At 46.5% G+C, this 15794-nt stretch overlaps 1 protein-coding gene across 10 annotated transcripts in view; it reads left to right on the top strand.

Annotated features, from left to right (window-relative positions):
• The first annotated feature begins 233 nt into the window (after positions 1–233).
• The window catches only part of STIM1 (stromal interaction molecule 1), a 172528-nt gene continuing 156967 nt past the window's right edge, over positions 234–15794 (top strand). For 2 of the 10 annotated variants that reach the window (XM_084842245.1, XM_084842240.1), the window contains exons 1-2: positions 296–567; positions 1992–2289. In XM_084842245.1, coding sequence (XP_084698371.1) covers positions 2181–2289 — 109 coding nt within the window. In that variant the 5' untranslated portion in view covers positions 296–567; positions 1992–2180. Of the gene's footprint in view, positions 568–590; positions 2290–15794 lie in introns of those variants that run through there. The other 8 variants (XM_084842247.1, XM_084842243.1, XM_084842244.1 and 5 more) reach the window with 8 other exon arrangements.

The following is a 15794-nucleotide window of genomic DNA, read 5'->3' as shown; positions in this document are numbered from 1 at the left end:
TTGCCCCGCGGGGAGCCCGCTCTGCGGCGGCGCTGAAGCCTCGCTCGGAGACCCCGCCCGGGTGGCGAGGCCCGCGCGGGGGCTCTCGCGTGCGGCCGGGCGCGGGCCGCCCCACGAGGGCGAGAGTCCGAACACGCGGCTCCGAGGCCGCGCGCCCCGTCCGCCGCTAGAGGCCGCTGCCGGGCAAGCCGGGCGCTCCGCGGAGGACTCCGGCGCCCCATTGGCTGCCAGGAGAGTCGGGCGGGCTCTCGCGCCAAGCCGCACCCCCTCCCGCCGGGCCGGGCCGGGCCGGGCCGGGCTTCGCGAGGAGCGCCGGGGGGAGAGGTGCGCAGGGAGAGCCCATTGGGCACACGCGCGGGGGAAGAGGCAGCGCGGAGGGAGAGGCCACCTGAGGGCCCGGGGGGGCGAGGAGGAGTGCGACGGGCGGGCTTCGCTGCCGGGAGAGAGCGCCTGGGAGATACCACCGCGGGGGGAGGGGTGGCTCGGGAGGTGCCATTTCCGGGGGGAATGAAGGGCAGCCCGGCGCCGTGCCGCTGAGGGAGGAGGGCGGCCTGCGCGAGACGCCTGGTGAGTTGCCGGCGGGCCCGGGAGGGCCCTGCGGGGGGCGGGCGGCGGGCGGCGGGCGGCGGGCGGGGCCGGCCGGGCGCCTCAGGGGCGCGGGCGGCGGCGCCTGCGCGAAGGCGAAGCCCTCGGGCGCCCGGCCGCGCGCCCCGGGCCCGCCGGGGAGGCTCGGCGGGGCCCCTGGGGCAGCCGGGGGCGCCCGGCCCGGCCCGGCCCGGGGATGCCGGCTCGGGGCTTCGCCCCCGGCGGGGCGAGCGGCGGCCTCTGGCGCCGCCCCCTCGGGAGCAGCCGGGCCCGCGGCGGCCTCCCGCGCGCCCTCCCGGCCGGCCGGGCGGAGCGGGTCGGCGAGGCGAGGCGAGGCCGGCGCTTGCCGGGCGGAGGCGCGCTTCGTCCGCCGCCGGCCCCTGGCCGGAGCGCGCTCTGCGGGGGAGCGGCCTCGGCAGCGGCGGGGGGCCGGCCCGAGCGCAGGGCCGGAGCGCGGCCGGGGCGGGGGCTCCGCCGGGGCTGCGCAGCGGGCAGAGCGTGGATCCAGCGGCTCGGCCGCCTGGCGCTCAGGCGGCTGCGGAAGCGCCTCGGCCGCGGCGCGGTGGCGCCAGCCGGGAGGCGGCGAGGCAGGGGGCGCCGCTGCTCGCCGCTCCAAATAGCGGAGGAGGACGAGGCCCGCGAGCGGCTGGGCTTCGGCGGCCTCCCGTGGTTCCGCGGAGGAAGTTTTCTTTTTGACAGGATCAGACGGGCAGACCGAGGAACGGGGCCCCATTTCTTGAACCGTTTCCCTGGTTGATGCATTGCTGTTCCACATTCTTTGCTTTCTCACTGTGCTGTGGTATCTGGATTGCTTGACTTTGCTTGCCTGTGCCTTTATACGAAGAGATTTCTGGATTACATTAAGAGTAAATGCTCGTTAGGCATCCCGTAGTCAGATTAAGACCAGTGGCTTGACATTTGGAGACTGATAACCAGTCACTGCATGCTAGTTAATATGCATACCCACAAAAAATAAGCAAAGACTGGGGGGATAGCTACACGCAGTTTTACTGTACCAAGCATAATTGGGTGTCCTCTAGTCTTTCTAAACCGTTTGGAATCTTCCAGCAGTTTGCTAGGATGTGCTTGGATAACTCTTTCAGTGGCTGGGTTGCTGCAGTATGAGGGACTTGTCTAGTGAGTAATTCATGAAAGAAAGCAGCCAAGACCAAAGAATATGTTTTCTTATTTTCCATTTATCTAGTGTCTTGAAAACGGATGCTTTAAAAGTATTTAGGGTTTTGATAACCATCTCCCCCCTCCCCCGAGGTAGAACAAGCCCTTAAATGTTTGTTGTGTGGATATAGGAATGGGTTGGGAAGGTTGTTGAATTGGGGAGAATTTCAAGCTGTGCTCAGGGGCTAAGGGAAAACTCCTTAAAGCATTTCCACCCTTTACTTCTGCAGCTTCTGGAAACAAGCTGGGCTTACTTCTGGAATACCAGATACTTCCTGCACTGTTTTGGAATATAAGAATTTAAGGACTGAGAGAAGCAGATTCAAGAGTCATCCAGGGAATCTGGACTTTTTTCTCAGTTGGGAACTGATGTTGAGGAAGAGCTGACACACAGAAATAGTCTTCTTGCCAGACGAAACATGGATGTGTGGTCCAGAATAGCTGTGTGGATCCTTTGTGGCTTCCTTCTGCAGCAAGGACAGGGGGAGAGGCCCCCAGGCACCCATCTGGATGATGCCACAATTGCAGGTAAGGAAGAGCTGTCAGGAATCAGCTGATATTTTCTTTTCTTCATCTTTTGAAGAAGAATTCTGGTCCATCAGACTGTGGGCAGTGACAGGGAAGGCTTGGGATCTTTCAGCCATGGTTACCATTTGCTATTTTGGGAGTTGTGAATTGGCCTACCACTCATGGAGGCTCTGGCTCTGATCACAAAAGCCACTGAAAAAGTAATTTAGGGTTCCCATCACACCAACCTGTATTATATCTGCTAAAAACAATTTTCATGCTCTTAGAACTACCACACTGTATTTTCTAGAAGGCGAGAACAATCTGCCCACCCACCCCCACCCACGATAGCCTCAGCTCTGCCATGGTTTTCTGTAGGAAATCCAAGGCTAGGAGACTGACACCAGGTACTGTTAAATAGTTCCTGAAAAATGCCATAGTCATATGAACGAAAAGTGTTTGTTTCCTGCATTATATTCTACATTAAACATATAAACAGCTTTGGAGACAAAAAGACACTTGTATCATTTGGGAAAGTAGATGTTGTGTTCTTTTTGCATCTGGAAGTTTCTTATTTTGGGGGGCAAAGTTTGGTTTCAGGATTGAGTGTTAGGTTATGTGTTGAGTAACTGAGCAGTGTGCACTGTCAACTTTGGATTGGCTGAGACAACATAATTGTAAGTGCCAGTAGAGCAGTTCTGCTGGGCAGGAGGCAGAAATAAAAAATGAATCTTTGGAGGATAAGATCCGGTGTATTGCTGGATCAAGTCTTCAGTCAGGTTATCTCAAGAGCCTCTCCTTGAGAGTAGCTGGCATGCTTGGCTTCAGAAGACAGCGAGGGAGAATCTACTCTTCCCTGCTTACTTGTGGTGCCTGGGCATTCATAAAGATCCAGGGAGGCTCTCTCAAAGGCACTAATCTGTGAAGAGATGACCAGGGCATACAATTACCCCTTTCTCGTGTTGAAAGTTCCCATAATTGCATCACAGGTCTTTAAAATAGCTGTATGTCAGCATCACCTTAACAGACATAGCTTTATCAGGTGGCTTGGCAGAAACTGAGGAAGCATGTAAGAGAATCAGTTGGAGGAGCTGGGTTTCTTCCACATCATTTTCTGAATGGTTGTGCTTGTTGTATTCCCAAGCAAAATGTGATACCTCATGTGTGCTCCTGTCCTGCTTGTGGGCTCTCTGTGGACACCTGGTTGGTCACTGTGTGAACAGAATGCTGGACTAGATGGACCCTTGGTCTGATGCAGCATCTGGGCTCTTCTTATGTTCTTATCTCTTTATTCTGACAGTAAAGGGGCCAAATGGATGATGAATTCCTCCTTGCTGGTGATGGCACAAATAAGTACTATATGTTGAGGAAGAGGCAGTCTGCTGCTATTGTCCAAACAACTGACTGTGGAATTCACTGCCACAAGATGTAGTGATTAGCTTCCACCTTAGGTGATAAAAAAAAAAAGTTTAGACACATGCATTGAGGAGGAGGAGGTGGGGGAACAGGTGAGAGTTCTATCAGCAGCTACCAGCCATGGTAGTTAATGGAAACCTCATGTTCAGAGACAGCATACCTATGAATACTAGATGCCAGGGAATATGCTGTGTATGTAAGCCCTCAGACTGGCCGCTACTTGAAAGAAAGAAGCAGGACTTGGTCTGATCTGGTATGTGGGTTCCTATGCAGTGTTGGGCATCTTAGCGCCACTGAATTGGTGCACTTGCATGCATCCTGTGTTGCATTTTACTGGCATGGAAAGACTAGGAGCAATTATTACAAAACATGACTTTCACTAGGCATGAGCAGGTATGAGCAACCCTGGAGGAGAGATGGAAAATTTCCAGAAATTTTGAGGCCATAGGGAAAAAAAAGTGTTTTTTGGGGGGGGGATTGGAAATTTTAAAAAAATTGAAAAATAAGCAATACTTATTTTTTTAGTGCTCTTTACAGATCTGCAGTCACTTTATTGCTTTAAGACAGCCTTCCCCAACCTGATGCCCTCCAGATATTTTGGACTTCAGCTCCTATCACCCTCAGCTAGCCCAATGAGCCACTTCTTCCATTGCTCTTCACATTTTGCCTTGATAAAGATGCTGTGATTAAGTTGTAGACCTGCCTCCATGACTGCAAATGTGTCTCCTATTTTTCATCAAATGTTTGTGTCTCAAAGTACAAATGGGCAGTGAGGAAAAAGATCCCTGATGCAAGGCTGAACAGCTCAAGTGTTCCACATCAGCAGCTAGCAATCATTTTGTGACATTTGGCCAGGTTTTGACCAGTGATTTGTAAAGAGACATGAACAGCATTGGTAACTACAAAGATTAATTATACTTACCTTAAATACTAATTAGGCACAATCCTGTTCATTTACACGGGAATAAGCTTCAGTGAATTAAGCGGGACTTGCTTTTTACTGATTATGTTTAGGATCGGGGCTGTTGACTTACAAAATATGGAGTAAGTGAACTGATACCTTTTAGTGAACCAAATAATGTTTGAAGTGTTGACTCATATTCAGCTTGTGATCAACCCCAACTCGAAGATCCTTTTCACATGTACTATTTCTCTTTCCAAATGAAGAACTTTGCACTTGTCTCTTTTAATTTCATTCTGTTATTTTCTGCCTAGTTTTCTAACCTTTCAAGATCATTTTGAATTTTCTTTCTGTCTTCTAAGATATTAGATATCCCACCCAATTTTGTGTCATCTGCAGATTTGATAAGCATTCCCCCACCTCTTCCTCCAAGTCATTAATAAAAATATTGAGGAGTACCGGGCACAGGACCAAATCCTGCAGCACCCTGGTTCATGTCTTCCTCCAGTTTGATGAGGAACCTTTGCTGAGCACTCTTTGGGTATGGTTCTCCAGCCACCTGCAGATCCACCTAGTAGTAGTGCCATCCAGCCCACACTTAACTAACTTGCTACTCAGAATATCATGAGGCACTTCATCAAATGCCTTGCTGAAGTCACAGTATATTATGTCAACAGCACTTTCATTTGTACTGAAGAAAGTACCTGATCAAAAAATGAAATAAGATTAGTCTGCCATAAATACTGTATTTTATAAATTCTGTTCATATATATTCTATGTGCAGGATTACAATTCTCACTCTTTTCCTTCCCAAAAACGAATCTCTGCAGTAAAATTGTGAGGACATTGCAGTGTTTTCCTCTGCTCTACGAAGGAAAGCCGCCATCACGCAAGAAGAATTCTAGCTGTATTAGGATGGTGCTTCATAGTACTTCAGCAAAACATGTTTGCTGGTCAGTTGTAATGTGGGCATTTTTAGGGGAGACAGCAATTAGGGGGATTGTTTAACCATCCCACCCCGATTTTTTTTTCCTAAACTCATTTCTGGGGGAGAGCAGGGGGAAATAGCCAAAAACCATCTGAGGGGTGGGAGAGGGGTCCTCCTTTGCATATACCTTCCCCACCCACCCCATCCCTATATTAGTGCTATGAGGCAAACATGAGGTTAGGTTCCCATAATTTCTTCTTCGTTCTGCCCATCTTCTTTTGCAGTAAAAGTAGAAGAATCTTGTGCCATTTAAATGGTAACTACAAAACATAGTTCTTTAAGGATCTGTCCTAGGCCTCGGTAGAGCAAGCGTTAATTATACATGACTAATAGGACTTCCTTTGCTTTGCTAGCTCAAAGAAAGGAGTTTGGGTACTGTAAAATGACAGTCATATGAAGCAGGCCAGGACTCACAAACACATTAAATAATTGGGGTGGGGGAGGATTGAAATGCAGAAAGTACAGAGAGTGACAATTAAGTTAATAGTGTCCATTCACAAAATGGTTTGAATCAAGTTAATTTTTTTTCTTTCACAGCACCCCACTGCCAGGATGTTTCTCACCAGCAACTGTTAATAAGATAATTTTCACTGTCTTTACTTTCTGCATTTCATTTCCCCCTGACATCACCATTTACAATTTCCCCAACCATGTGCATATATATCAGCAACTCAGGATAACACTTCATGCAGCTGACCAAGTGGGTTGTAGTCCACGAAAGCTAATGCCATAATCAGTTTGTTTTAACAGACAGACTATGTATGAGGAAGTGGTTAGAACTGAACTGCACCAGAGCTGGCAAAATTCAAGGTGCTGAAAAGCTGGTGCTGAAGAATCTTGCCTCTTCCATGTATCCTGTGCAGGGCTGTCGGCTCCTAAAAATGTGGTGCCCTGCAACTTGAAATATATTTTTCTAGCCTCAGATTGAACTACTCCTGGGTCATGGCAGGGAAGGATTCCTTTAGTGAATGGGGAGTTACTTGCTTGAACAGTTTGCTTGTGTTCTTGTCAGGTTAGCTCTGTACTGCAGGAAGGGAAGAAGCTGTTCCTTAGACAATGGTTAGGTTTGTGGCATTCTCCCTTGGAACTGTGGCTTGCCAAAATAGCACAAAATAGCTTCCTTCTGTTGAGATGGGAGGGGAAGAGGCAGGTTAAGCTTTTGCTGGTGTGCCAAATGATGGGTGTGTATTTGCTTTTGGTGAATCCTGTTGTGTACATGCTGTTCTTGGGCACTGCAAGAAGGGCTTTCACAAACTGATGAAGCTGTTTCAGGCCGTTTTGGAGGTAAATCATATTAGCAAACAGCTAAGGAACTGGATTTCCTTTGGTGAATAGAAGAATAGGTGACGTTGCTATATTGGGAGTTATCAAATACTATGAAAATGTCCGGAAAGAAGAGGCAAAATTCATACCACTGACTAGAAGCATTAGGAAGCTTAGGTCAAACATTAGGAAAGTCATTATCAGCAGAAACTGGCTCAAATCTTTTGAGTTAACCTAAAAGGATGTGGAATCATTTTCCTTAGAAATGTGTATGCACAAATTAGACAGTGTCTTCCTAGCCTGCAGGGAATTATGGGAAATATTAGAGAAGCAAACCCTGGGAAACCTGCATGTGACTTCGTGTGTGTAAGGTACAGGGTATAAATGCTGTACATATGAACAGGAGAAAAGGCATTCAACTCCTCAACAATGCCTGAAGAAATATCAGACGCTGTTCTCCCTTGCCCTTTTAGATCTCTAGATAACATTCTTGAACCCACCTGCAGTGCCTGGTTGCCCTACTGCATTTGCACTATACGTGGAATAAGTTGTCCTGTTTTACTTGTTTTCACCTCAGGACTATTTCTGGCCTGACAGCCAAGCAAGGTGACATGGCTGGGATGCCTGATGTTCTCTGGGACCCTGCTAGAATGATGTACAGCTGTTATGAGAGCCAGTTGGGGAAGCAGTCTATTCATTTATTTATTTAGGGTATTTACACTGTCCATTTCAAAAGAATTCACAACGCGGCCTCCACTCTTACATAAAACAATAATAAAATTGTAAAAAATTTGATGCTGCTCTTTGAGACTCCTTGGAGTAGTTTTCTAGAACCAATAATGTGCATTTGTTACACTTTTAGACCACATACATTCTGTCAGATTTCTATTTCATGGAAATTGCATTGTACAAACGCTGAATATGCTACAGGGCACTATCTTGTCCCTAGTGTTATTTAATATCTATATGAAGATGTTGGGAGCAGTTATCAGGAGATGTAGGTTAAGACGTCACCAGTATGCTGGCAACACCCAGTTATATTTTTCTGTGACATCTGAATCGGGAGAGGCTGTGCATGTTCTGAACTGGTGCCTGGATGCCGTTATGGCTTGGATGGGGGCTAATAAACTGAAGCTGAATCCCGATAAGACCTTTTGGGTTGACAGTTCCCAGGTCTGGGAATTGGGCTGTTTGCATGGTCTGGAATGGGTTGCACTCCCTCTGAAGGAGCAGGTATGTAGTTTGGGAGTGATCCTGGATCCATCTTTGACACTGGAGGCCCAGGTGACATCGATGGCCTGGAGTGCCCATTACCAACTTCAGTTGGTATGCCAGCTACGCCCATTCCTGGATAGGGATAGCCTAGCCAAGAAACCAAATGCACAGTTACAAGATGGGGGATACTTGGCTCAACAATACTCAGGTGAGAAGGATCTTGGAATTGTTGTAGATCACAAGCTGAAGATGAGCCAACAATGTGATGTGGCTGCAAAAAAGGCAAATGCCAATTTGGGCTGCATTAATAGAAGTGGAGCTTCCAAATCCTGTGAAGTACTAGTTCCCCTCTACTCAGCACTGGTTAGGCCTCATCTGGAGTACTGTGTCCAGTTCTGGGCACTGCACTTTAAGAAGGATGCAGACCAACTGGAGAGGGTTCAGAGGAGGGCAGTGAAGATGATCGGGGGACTGGAAACAAAGCCCCATGAAGAGAGACTGAAAGAACTGGGCATGTTTAGCTTTGAGAAGAGAAGACCGAGGGGAGATAGGATAGCACTCTTCAAGTACTTGAAAGGTTGTCACAGAGAAGAAGGCCAGGATCTCTTATTGATCCTCCCAGAGTGCAGGACATGGAAGAATGGGCTCAAGTTCCAGGAAGCCAGATTCCGGCTGAACATCAGGAAGCATTCAAGATGAAGCTGGACTGTCATCTGTCAGGGGTGCTTTACTGACATTCCTGCATTGAGCAGGGGATTGGACTCAATGGTCTTATAGGCCCCTTCCAACCCTACTATTCTGTGATTCTATTTTATGATTCTAGCCACAGTGATCCATGCACTGGTAACCTCACGATTAGACTACTGTAATGCACTCTGTGTGGGACTGTCTTTATGTTCAGAAGCTGCTTCTAGTGCAGAATGCAGCAGCTAGGATGTGTACAAGGACACCCAGCTATGTTCACATAACATATGTGTTAAAAGAACTGCGCTATTAGCTTCTGAGCCACATACAAGGTTATGTTGTTGTCATACAAAGCCCTAAATGAACTTGGGACCAGGATATCTAGCAGACTGCCTTCCCTTATATATACCCAGCTGGCCTTTAAAATCATTAGAAGTCTTGCTGGTCATTTGGAAATTAATGGAATGTTGCTATGTAATGCCTCAACGGTGGGCCTTCTCTGTAGCAGCACCCACCCTGTGGAACACCCTCCCCATGCAGTTCAAGAGGCAGAAAGTATGGCATCTTTCAAATGCCTCCTCAAAATACACTTGTTCGCTCAGGTTTTCCCCAGCTTGTAATTAAATTAATCATGTTGTTCCATCTTACTGCTGCTTATATTGCTTTTATTTTATTTTAATATTTTAATAAATATTTTAATTTTAATACTGTATTTTAAATGTGATTTTAAAATTTATATGTAATCCACTTAGGGCACAATCCTATCAGGATAGGCAGCCGCCTCCGAACTTGGAGGCAACTGCCTATCCACACGTTTCTTGGTCCATTTTCTCCATGCCATTTGTAATTTTATAAATCTTTACAGTGCACCTTCTCCAGTCATGCTTTCCTAAGCGAAAGAGCCTCAAATGCCTTTTCTCATAGGGAAAGTAACCAATCCCTTGGCCATTTTAGTTGCCCTTTTCTGCACCTTCTTTTTATGAGATGGGGCAACTAAATACAATAGTATTGTAAATGTGGCCACAACATAGGTTTACATAATGGCATTGTGATACTAGTTGTCATATTTTAATATCTTTCTAATAATTCTTAACATAGAATTTGCTTTTTTCACTGTTGCTACACACTGAACTAATGTTTTTACTGAGGTATCCATGACAACCCCAAGGTCTGTATCCTGGATGGCAGGGACCATAAGGTCCTAAGTTTGGTCCTTGGCATCTTCAGCTCTTGAACAGCAGGGCTGTGCAAGACAACGCTGTTTGAAACTTTGGAGAGCCATTGCCAATGAGAGTAGACAATACTGGTCTAGATAGATTGATGAGTCTAAATCCATACATATTTATATATCTCCACACAGTTGGTCGGAACTAGGCCAGACCCCATCAGTATATTTATGGTTAGGATTTTTTGCCCCAGTGTACATCTCTTTATTCTTGTTTAAATTGAATGTCATTTGCCATTTGTTTTGTTTATTTATCCAGTTTTGAGAATTATTTCAGGAGTGCTTTTGATATCACTGTCTTGAGTAGTTTGCTACCCTCTGCTAACTAGGCTAGCTCAGTGTTCATTTCCCACCCCTGCCTCTAGATTATTAAAATTGCATTTATTTATTAATTAAAATTGCACTGATCCAGCAGAAGATTCGTGACTGGTACATGACTTAGATGAGAGACTTTGTCAGAAGCTTTTTGGAAGTGAAAATGTGTAATGTTTTCTGTGTCACCATTAATTGTTGACAGTCTCAAAGAACACTAAAGGTTTGGTGAGGCAGAGCTTCCTTTTGGAGAAGTCATGCTGATTTTTCCTCAGCAAGGCTTTTTCTTCTATATTCTTAATAAGTTTGGCTTTAGTAATACTTTCCACCAGTTTACCTCAAGGAGACATTGCCCTAATGGGGTTGTAATTTCTTGGCTTCCCCTGGATCCCAATAAAAATTGCTATTATGTTTACCTCCATCCAATCCTCCACTAAGGATACTAACTTTAAGTTTAAGTTGGGTATTTTTTTTAATTGGTCAACAATCCCACCTTTAGGGTGCAATCCTATGACTTCCACCCTCAGGGCTTGTATGCCTCTGAACGTGAAGGCTTGTGAGCATGCAGTGCAGAGCAGGAGGAGGGGCAAAAATGATCTTTGCCTCTGCTGTTCCTCCCGCTCTGCATTTTTGCTAGATGAGCTTTTTTGCCCAGCTAGCTGGGGTGTTCTGGAGGGGGAGGGAAGGAGATTGGAGAGACCTTGGGATAGCTTGTATCCCAGCTTTTTCGATCCCCTCCTTGCACACCAGAATGCCCACTTTACCCCCTCTCTGAGGTTGAGTTCCCAACTGCAGAGAGGCAGCGGGTGCGATTCTGGGGAGGGAGGCGGAGCATGGATTCCCTGTTCCAAGGTCGGAATACTGTCCCTGATCTCGGATCCAGGGATCTGAAGTATCCTATGGCCCCCCAGACGCTGCCTAGGGACCATGGGATTGCTCCCTCCAGTGCTTTTGTGAATTTTCAGGTATATGCCTTCAGACTTGGTTCATTTTTTAAAACTGATGTTTTTAAAGTTTGCTTTATTCACCTCTCATTTGAAATGGCTGGAGTCACAGGAAAGCAAGGAGGGGGTTCATTAATAGCGCCTTGGATTAAGCTGGAATGGATGTTCCAGTTTGCACCACTATCTTATATTTAGCAGGTATTTTATGGATTTGACTGGTTTTTGTTTTGGGTGAGTTACCATCCTAACCCTTGCTATGTAGAAGCATGGAGTTTTAAAACGTTAGGAGGTTGTAATATGTATTTTAGTTAGTTACCCTCCTGACTTCAATTGTGTGTGTCTTTTGAGGATCAGGTGGCACACAATTTTGAATAAACTAATAGCGGCCATGGTGGATTTGGGAGGGGTCAGAGGCAAATTAGGGAAATAGCTCTAATTTGGCCTACGGCCTGTGTTGCTTCACTTCTGGTATCGGAAGCTGGCTGCCTTTCCAAGGTATGTCAGCAGAGCCAAAGCCCAGGAGATTCGAGCTTTGCATGCCATGTCGGGGTAATATCTCAGTCATAGCTTATACAGTCAGCTTGGACCTCCCCCACTGTGACTGCACTCTTGGGCGGGAGCTTGCTGCATGTGTGTTGGAGGAGGAGTATTGCTTCTGTAACTTCTGCTGCTGGCCTGGTTGCCTGAGTGATTGCAAACAGGAAGTATTTGAAATAGAATAGGAAACTGGTGTAAATTCTGTTCTCTAACTAAACATCCCAGACCAATATAAGAGGGCTGCCTGTCTCTAGATTCTGGGTTTGAGTGGAGGACAAGGGGCAGGCTTTCATGCTGCCTCTAAAATCCTTCTCCAATAGGATCTTGTGTTCTATCCAGATTGCATGTTCTGAGTTAAAACCAATACTGGTGGGTTTTAAAACTCCCCCAGAAATGTCAGAATTGCATCTCAGTAGCCAACAGTCAGCCTGAAGGGAAGAGAAAGAAGGGAGAGAGTTGCAGATGGGGGAAGAGAAATCCTTCATTTCTCCTTGGTAATCATGGAAAACAGAGGGAAGTACATGCTGTACTTTAGTCAAAGCGAGGGTCGTGGTGTGTTTGTTTTTGAGTGAGTTTGTGTGCATGCGTGTGTGCTTGTGCGTGTGTAGGGGTTGGTGGCATTGTTTAAGCAGTACTACCCTATGAAGATGGCTTTGTTTACTTATAAAATCTTTAGTAACAGTTCTTATCTCCTGGTTATCCTAGTCTTTGGAAAGGGCAGTTCCTCCCCTTGCTACTTTGTTCATTCACAAATAGCATGTATTCCTATTTGTCTGATTGGCACAGCAGCACAGCAACTCCTTGTCAATGGTCCCTTCAGAAGTATACAAATAATAATGATATGAGTACACCTTGTTGCTGCTCACAGCACAAACATGGCTAGGTGAGGGGCTAGTTTTCTTCAACTTCTGCAGTGACCACTTAAGAGTGCATCACTCTCCCTAGATGAGTAGGAAAGCATTCCAGTCCTCCCCAGTCCCATGGCAGTTATGTGTTGATATCCCAGTAGTCTTTTCCACTCTCCTCTCCTAGGAAGAAAGTGTTTCCCTCTCTGATATAGAGAAGCTGTCTAGGCTGGAGTAGAGTGGATACTGATCTGGCAGCAATCATGTGATCATGCACCCTAAAAGTAGTAAAGGTATGCAGTCTGGCCTTGTGCTTCCAGCCACAACAGCCTGTAATTTCATTGTATTGGATTTGGAACCGTCTATCCACTGGTAGCTGCAGCTTGAGAAAAATAATCTGGCAGTGTGTTTTATTTCTTGAAAGCTTCAAGACTGCAGTAATCATGATTATTGCAGTTCTGTAATCAACATGTCTGACATCCAGGCATGCTGAGCACAGAACTGGGTTAAAGCTCATGAAGAGCTTTTTAAACTCAAAGAACTCTTTGTAAGAAACTGGGTGCTTTCTCCTCTTGAGATGAATAGGGATGCAGCCTTGGGGTAGTTGCCACTAGGTCATTTATATTGGCATGCTTAATACGGCTCACCTTTGTCTTTGTGACACTGGCCTTTAATCCTTTATTGCCAAAGCTGTGTCTGTTCAGCTTGGGCTGGTGGTAATGCAAGGTCCTTGGATGCGATTCCTCGACAATGTCCTAGTAAGGAAAATGTTTTTGCTTTTTGAATATATGTGGAGGGAGGGGGAGGAGGAATTCAGTTCCTTGCACTCTTAAGGAGTTGCTTATCGTTTTTATCTGCAGCTCTGCTAGGGATCTGGCTTCTTCAGCTTGCTCAATTTGCCATGATCAAATTGGCGTCAACCAGTCCCCACCAGAATGAGGCTGCAGTGCAATACTGGAGCAAATCCATTGCTGATTCACTGACTGCTGGTAGCTGCATTCTAAAGACGTGTCATTCCTCTCTCTGAGCATACAGGCTGTTGGCTAGACCTGGATCCTGTTTTTGGAGAATTAGTGCCCTTGCAACCCTCCTCTAGACCTGTGCCCTGAAATTAGTATAACTTTGGGATGGTTCTAGTTCTAATTTAATATGAGCAATTTTGCAATAGGGGAAAGGGACTCCAAGGGGAAGAACATCTCTTCTCTTAATTTTTTTTATTAAGTCTTTTTGGCCTATAAGCTCTTCTACTAATTTACTTTGTTGGAAACCCTGGTGTTTCAGAGTGTAGCTCTCTACCCTTTCCATAGCAGTAAGTTGCAGACTATATAAATGGATGGGTAACTCTCCCTGGAATGTGAAAGAGTAGACTGCTATTGCCAGGAAAACCATTCAGGTGAGCAAAACCCATCCACTTGCTCATGACAATAGTACCCCTTATCTGTGGAGTAGGGGACAGATTTGGTCCCACCCCAATGGTGTTGCCTAGAACAACAATTTACTTTCTGCAGTAAAAGTGAATTGGCTTACACATATGGCAGAAAGTAATTCCTACATATGTGTGTCTGGCCACATGGGTAAGAAATTCCTGTCCTGTGGATAAGCAGTCTCCTTTGCTCCCCCACCCCAGTCACAGTTGTGGGAAAGACTTAATAGCGGCAGCATCTCCCAGTGGAAGCAATTCTCAATCAGAGCAATGCAGCATCCATGGGGCAATGCTACCATCCCTGGTGAGGGAGGGTGGCTTCCTAGAGCTTCTGGGAAGGCAGAGACTAGGCAAGGGAGAACAGGGTTCCTTTCTCCTTTTGCGCTGCCTCTCAGAGCTAGGTTGGGCTAGGTAGCGCCCACCTACCTAAGGTAGTGCTTTCTTCTCATTTTCATGTGCCTTTAGGAAAGTGCCCGGCCCAGTTTAAATGAACCATCCAGGTTAGGAGGGCCTCTGCTGGATCAGACCACAGGTCCATCTGGTGTGGTGTCCTGCTTCCCACACCGGCCAGTTAGATGCCTCTGGGAAGCCTATCAGCAGGTAAGAGGGCCATTGTGGCTAATAGCAGCAGATAGGCCAGCAGTAGATCGACTGTCCTCCTCCTCCATGAATCTGTCTAAATCCCCTTTTAATCACAAAGTTAATTTTGTGACAGTGAATTCCATAAATTAATTATGGGTACCCTGTAATACTTGCCAGCTTTTGATAGTGTACAGGCAAGTTGGGGCCTCGGTCCCGTGTAGTTGTTTTTAAGCATATAAGTAACTTCACTGGAGAGAAATTGCTGACTTCTACATGGAAAAAATGAATGAATAAAAGGGAAAAGAATGATTTTGGTAACTCTGATCCAAATCCTTGCTTAGTCATGAGAGCTCTGGGTGGCTTTGGCCAAGCCATTATTGTTCATTCACTCCCTCAGGCTAATTTACCTCACAGAGTTGTAGATAAAAATACAAATGAGGAAAAAACTAGGACACAATTAGAACTCATCTTGTGGCTTGGATGGGGTAGGGAAAAAATCTTTTTCCAAATGCTTTGGGCTGCAATTATGCATATGCAGAGAACATAAAAGGGCTTGAATTCAGGCGGATGGTTTCCTTTTAGAATCAGTTGGAGGCCTCTCTTGTTCTTCTTGCTTCCACAGCAACAATCTGCTTTGTAAAGGCCATTGAGCAGGGATTGATGGTCTTGTTGATAATGTCGGTGCTAAAGGGAAGCAGCTGACAAAGTGCTGAGGCAATGCAACAAGGACCAGGGCAGCCAGTCAGTTGCTGTCTAGAAATTTCAAAGGGGGTTATAGATGAGATCTGTGTCCCATCCCTAATAATTTTCACAAGCTAATTTCCCCATGTTTGGGGTTGGTGGTTTGGTGAGAGAGCTCTACCGTTTGCATGCTACATGTGGATTTGCATGCTTCAGTCACATGAAGAGTCTCCTTATCAGCACTGAACATTCCTTGCCGGTGCTGAGATGGTGCCTCTCCATGTAGTCAGGCAGATTAACATGGTAAGCAAACGTTACAACTCCTGTGAGTTATTGTCGCATAGAAATATTTCCAGCAGCTTCAAAGGCAAAGTGGTGAGTGGGCTGGAATAAGCCCAGGGACTTTCTGTTCTGTGTCGCCATGTGCTCCTGAGAGCTGCAATTGAAGGGGCGTGTCCTGAGAGCTGGGACTGAAGCGGCATGGCCTGATTACTCTCAGCAGCTGTGTGG

This window comes from Heloderma suspectum, chromosome 3 (genome assembly GCF_057233095.1).
Source record: "Heloderma suspectum isolate Gila_16-S chromosome 3, 16-S_ref, whole genome shotgun sequence".
NCBI classification, from domain to species: Eukaryota; Metazoa; Chordata; class Lepidosauria; order Squamata; family Helodermatidae; genus Heloderma; species Heloderma suspectum.
This window is presented reverse-complemented; position numbering and strand designations above follow the sequence as displayed.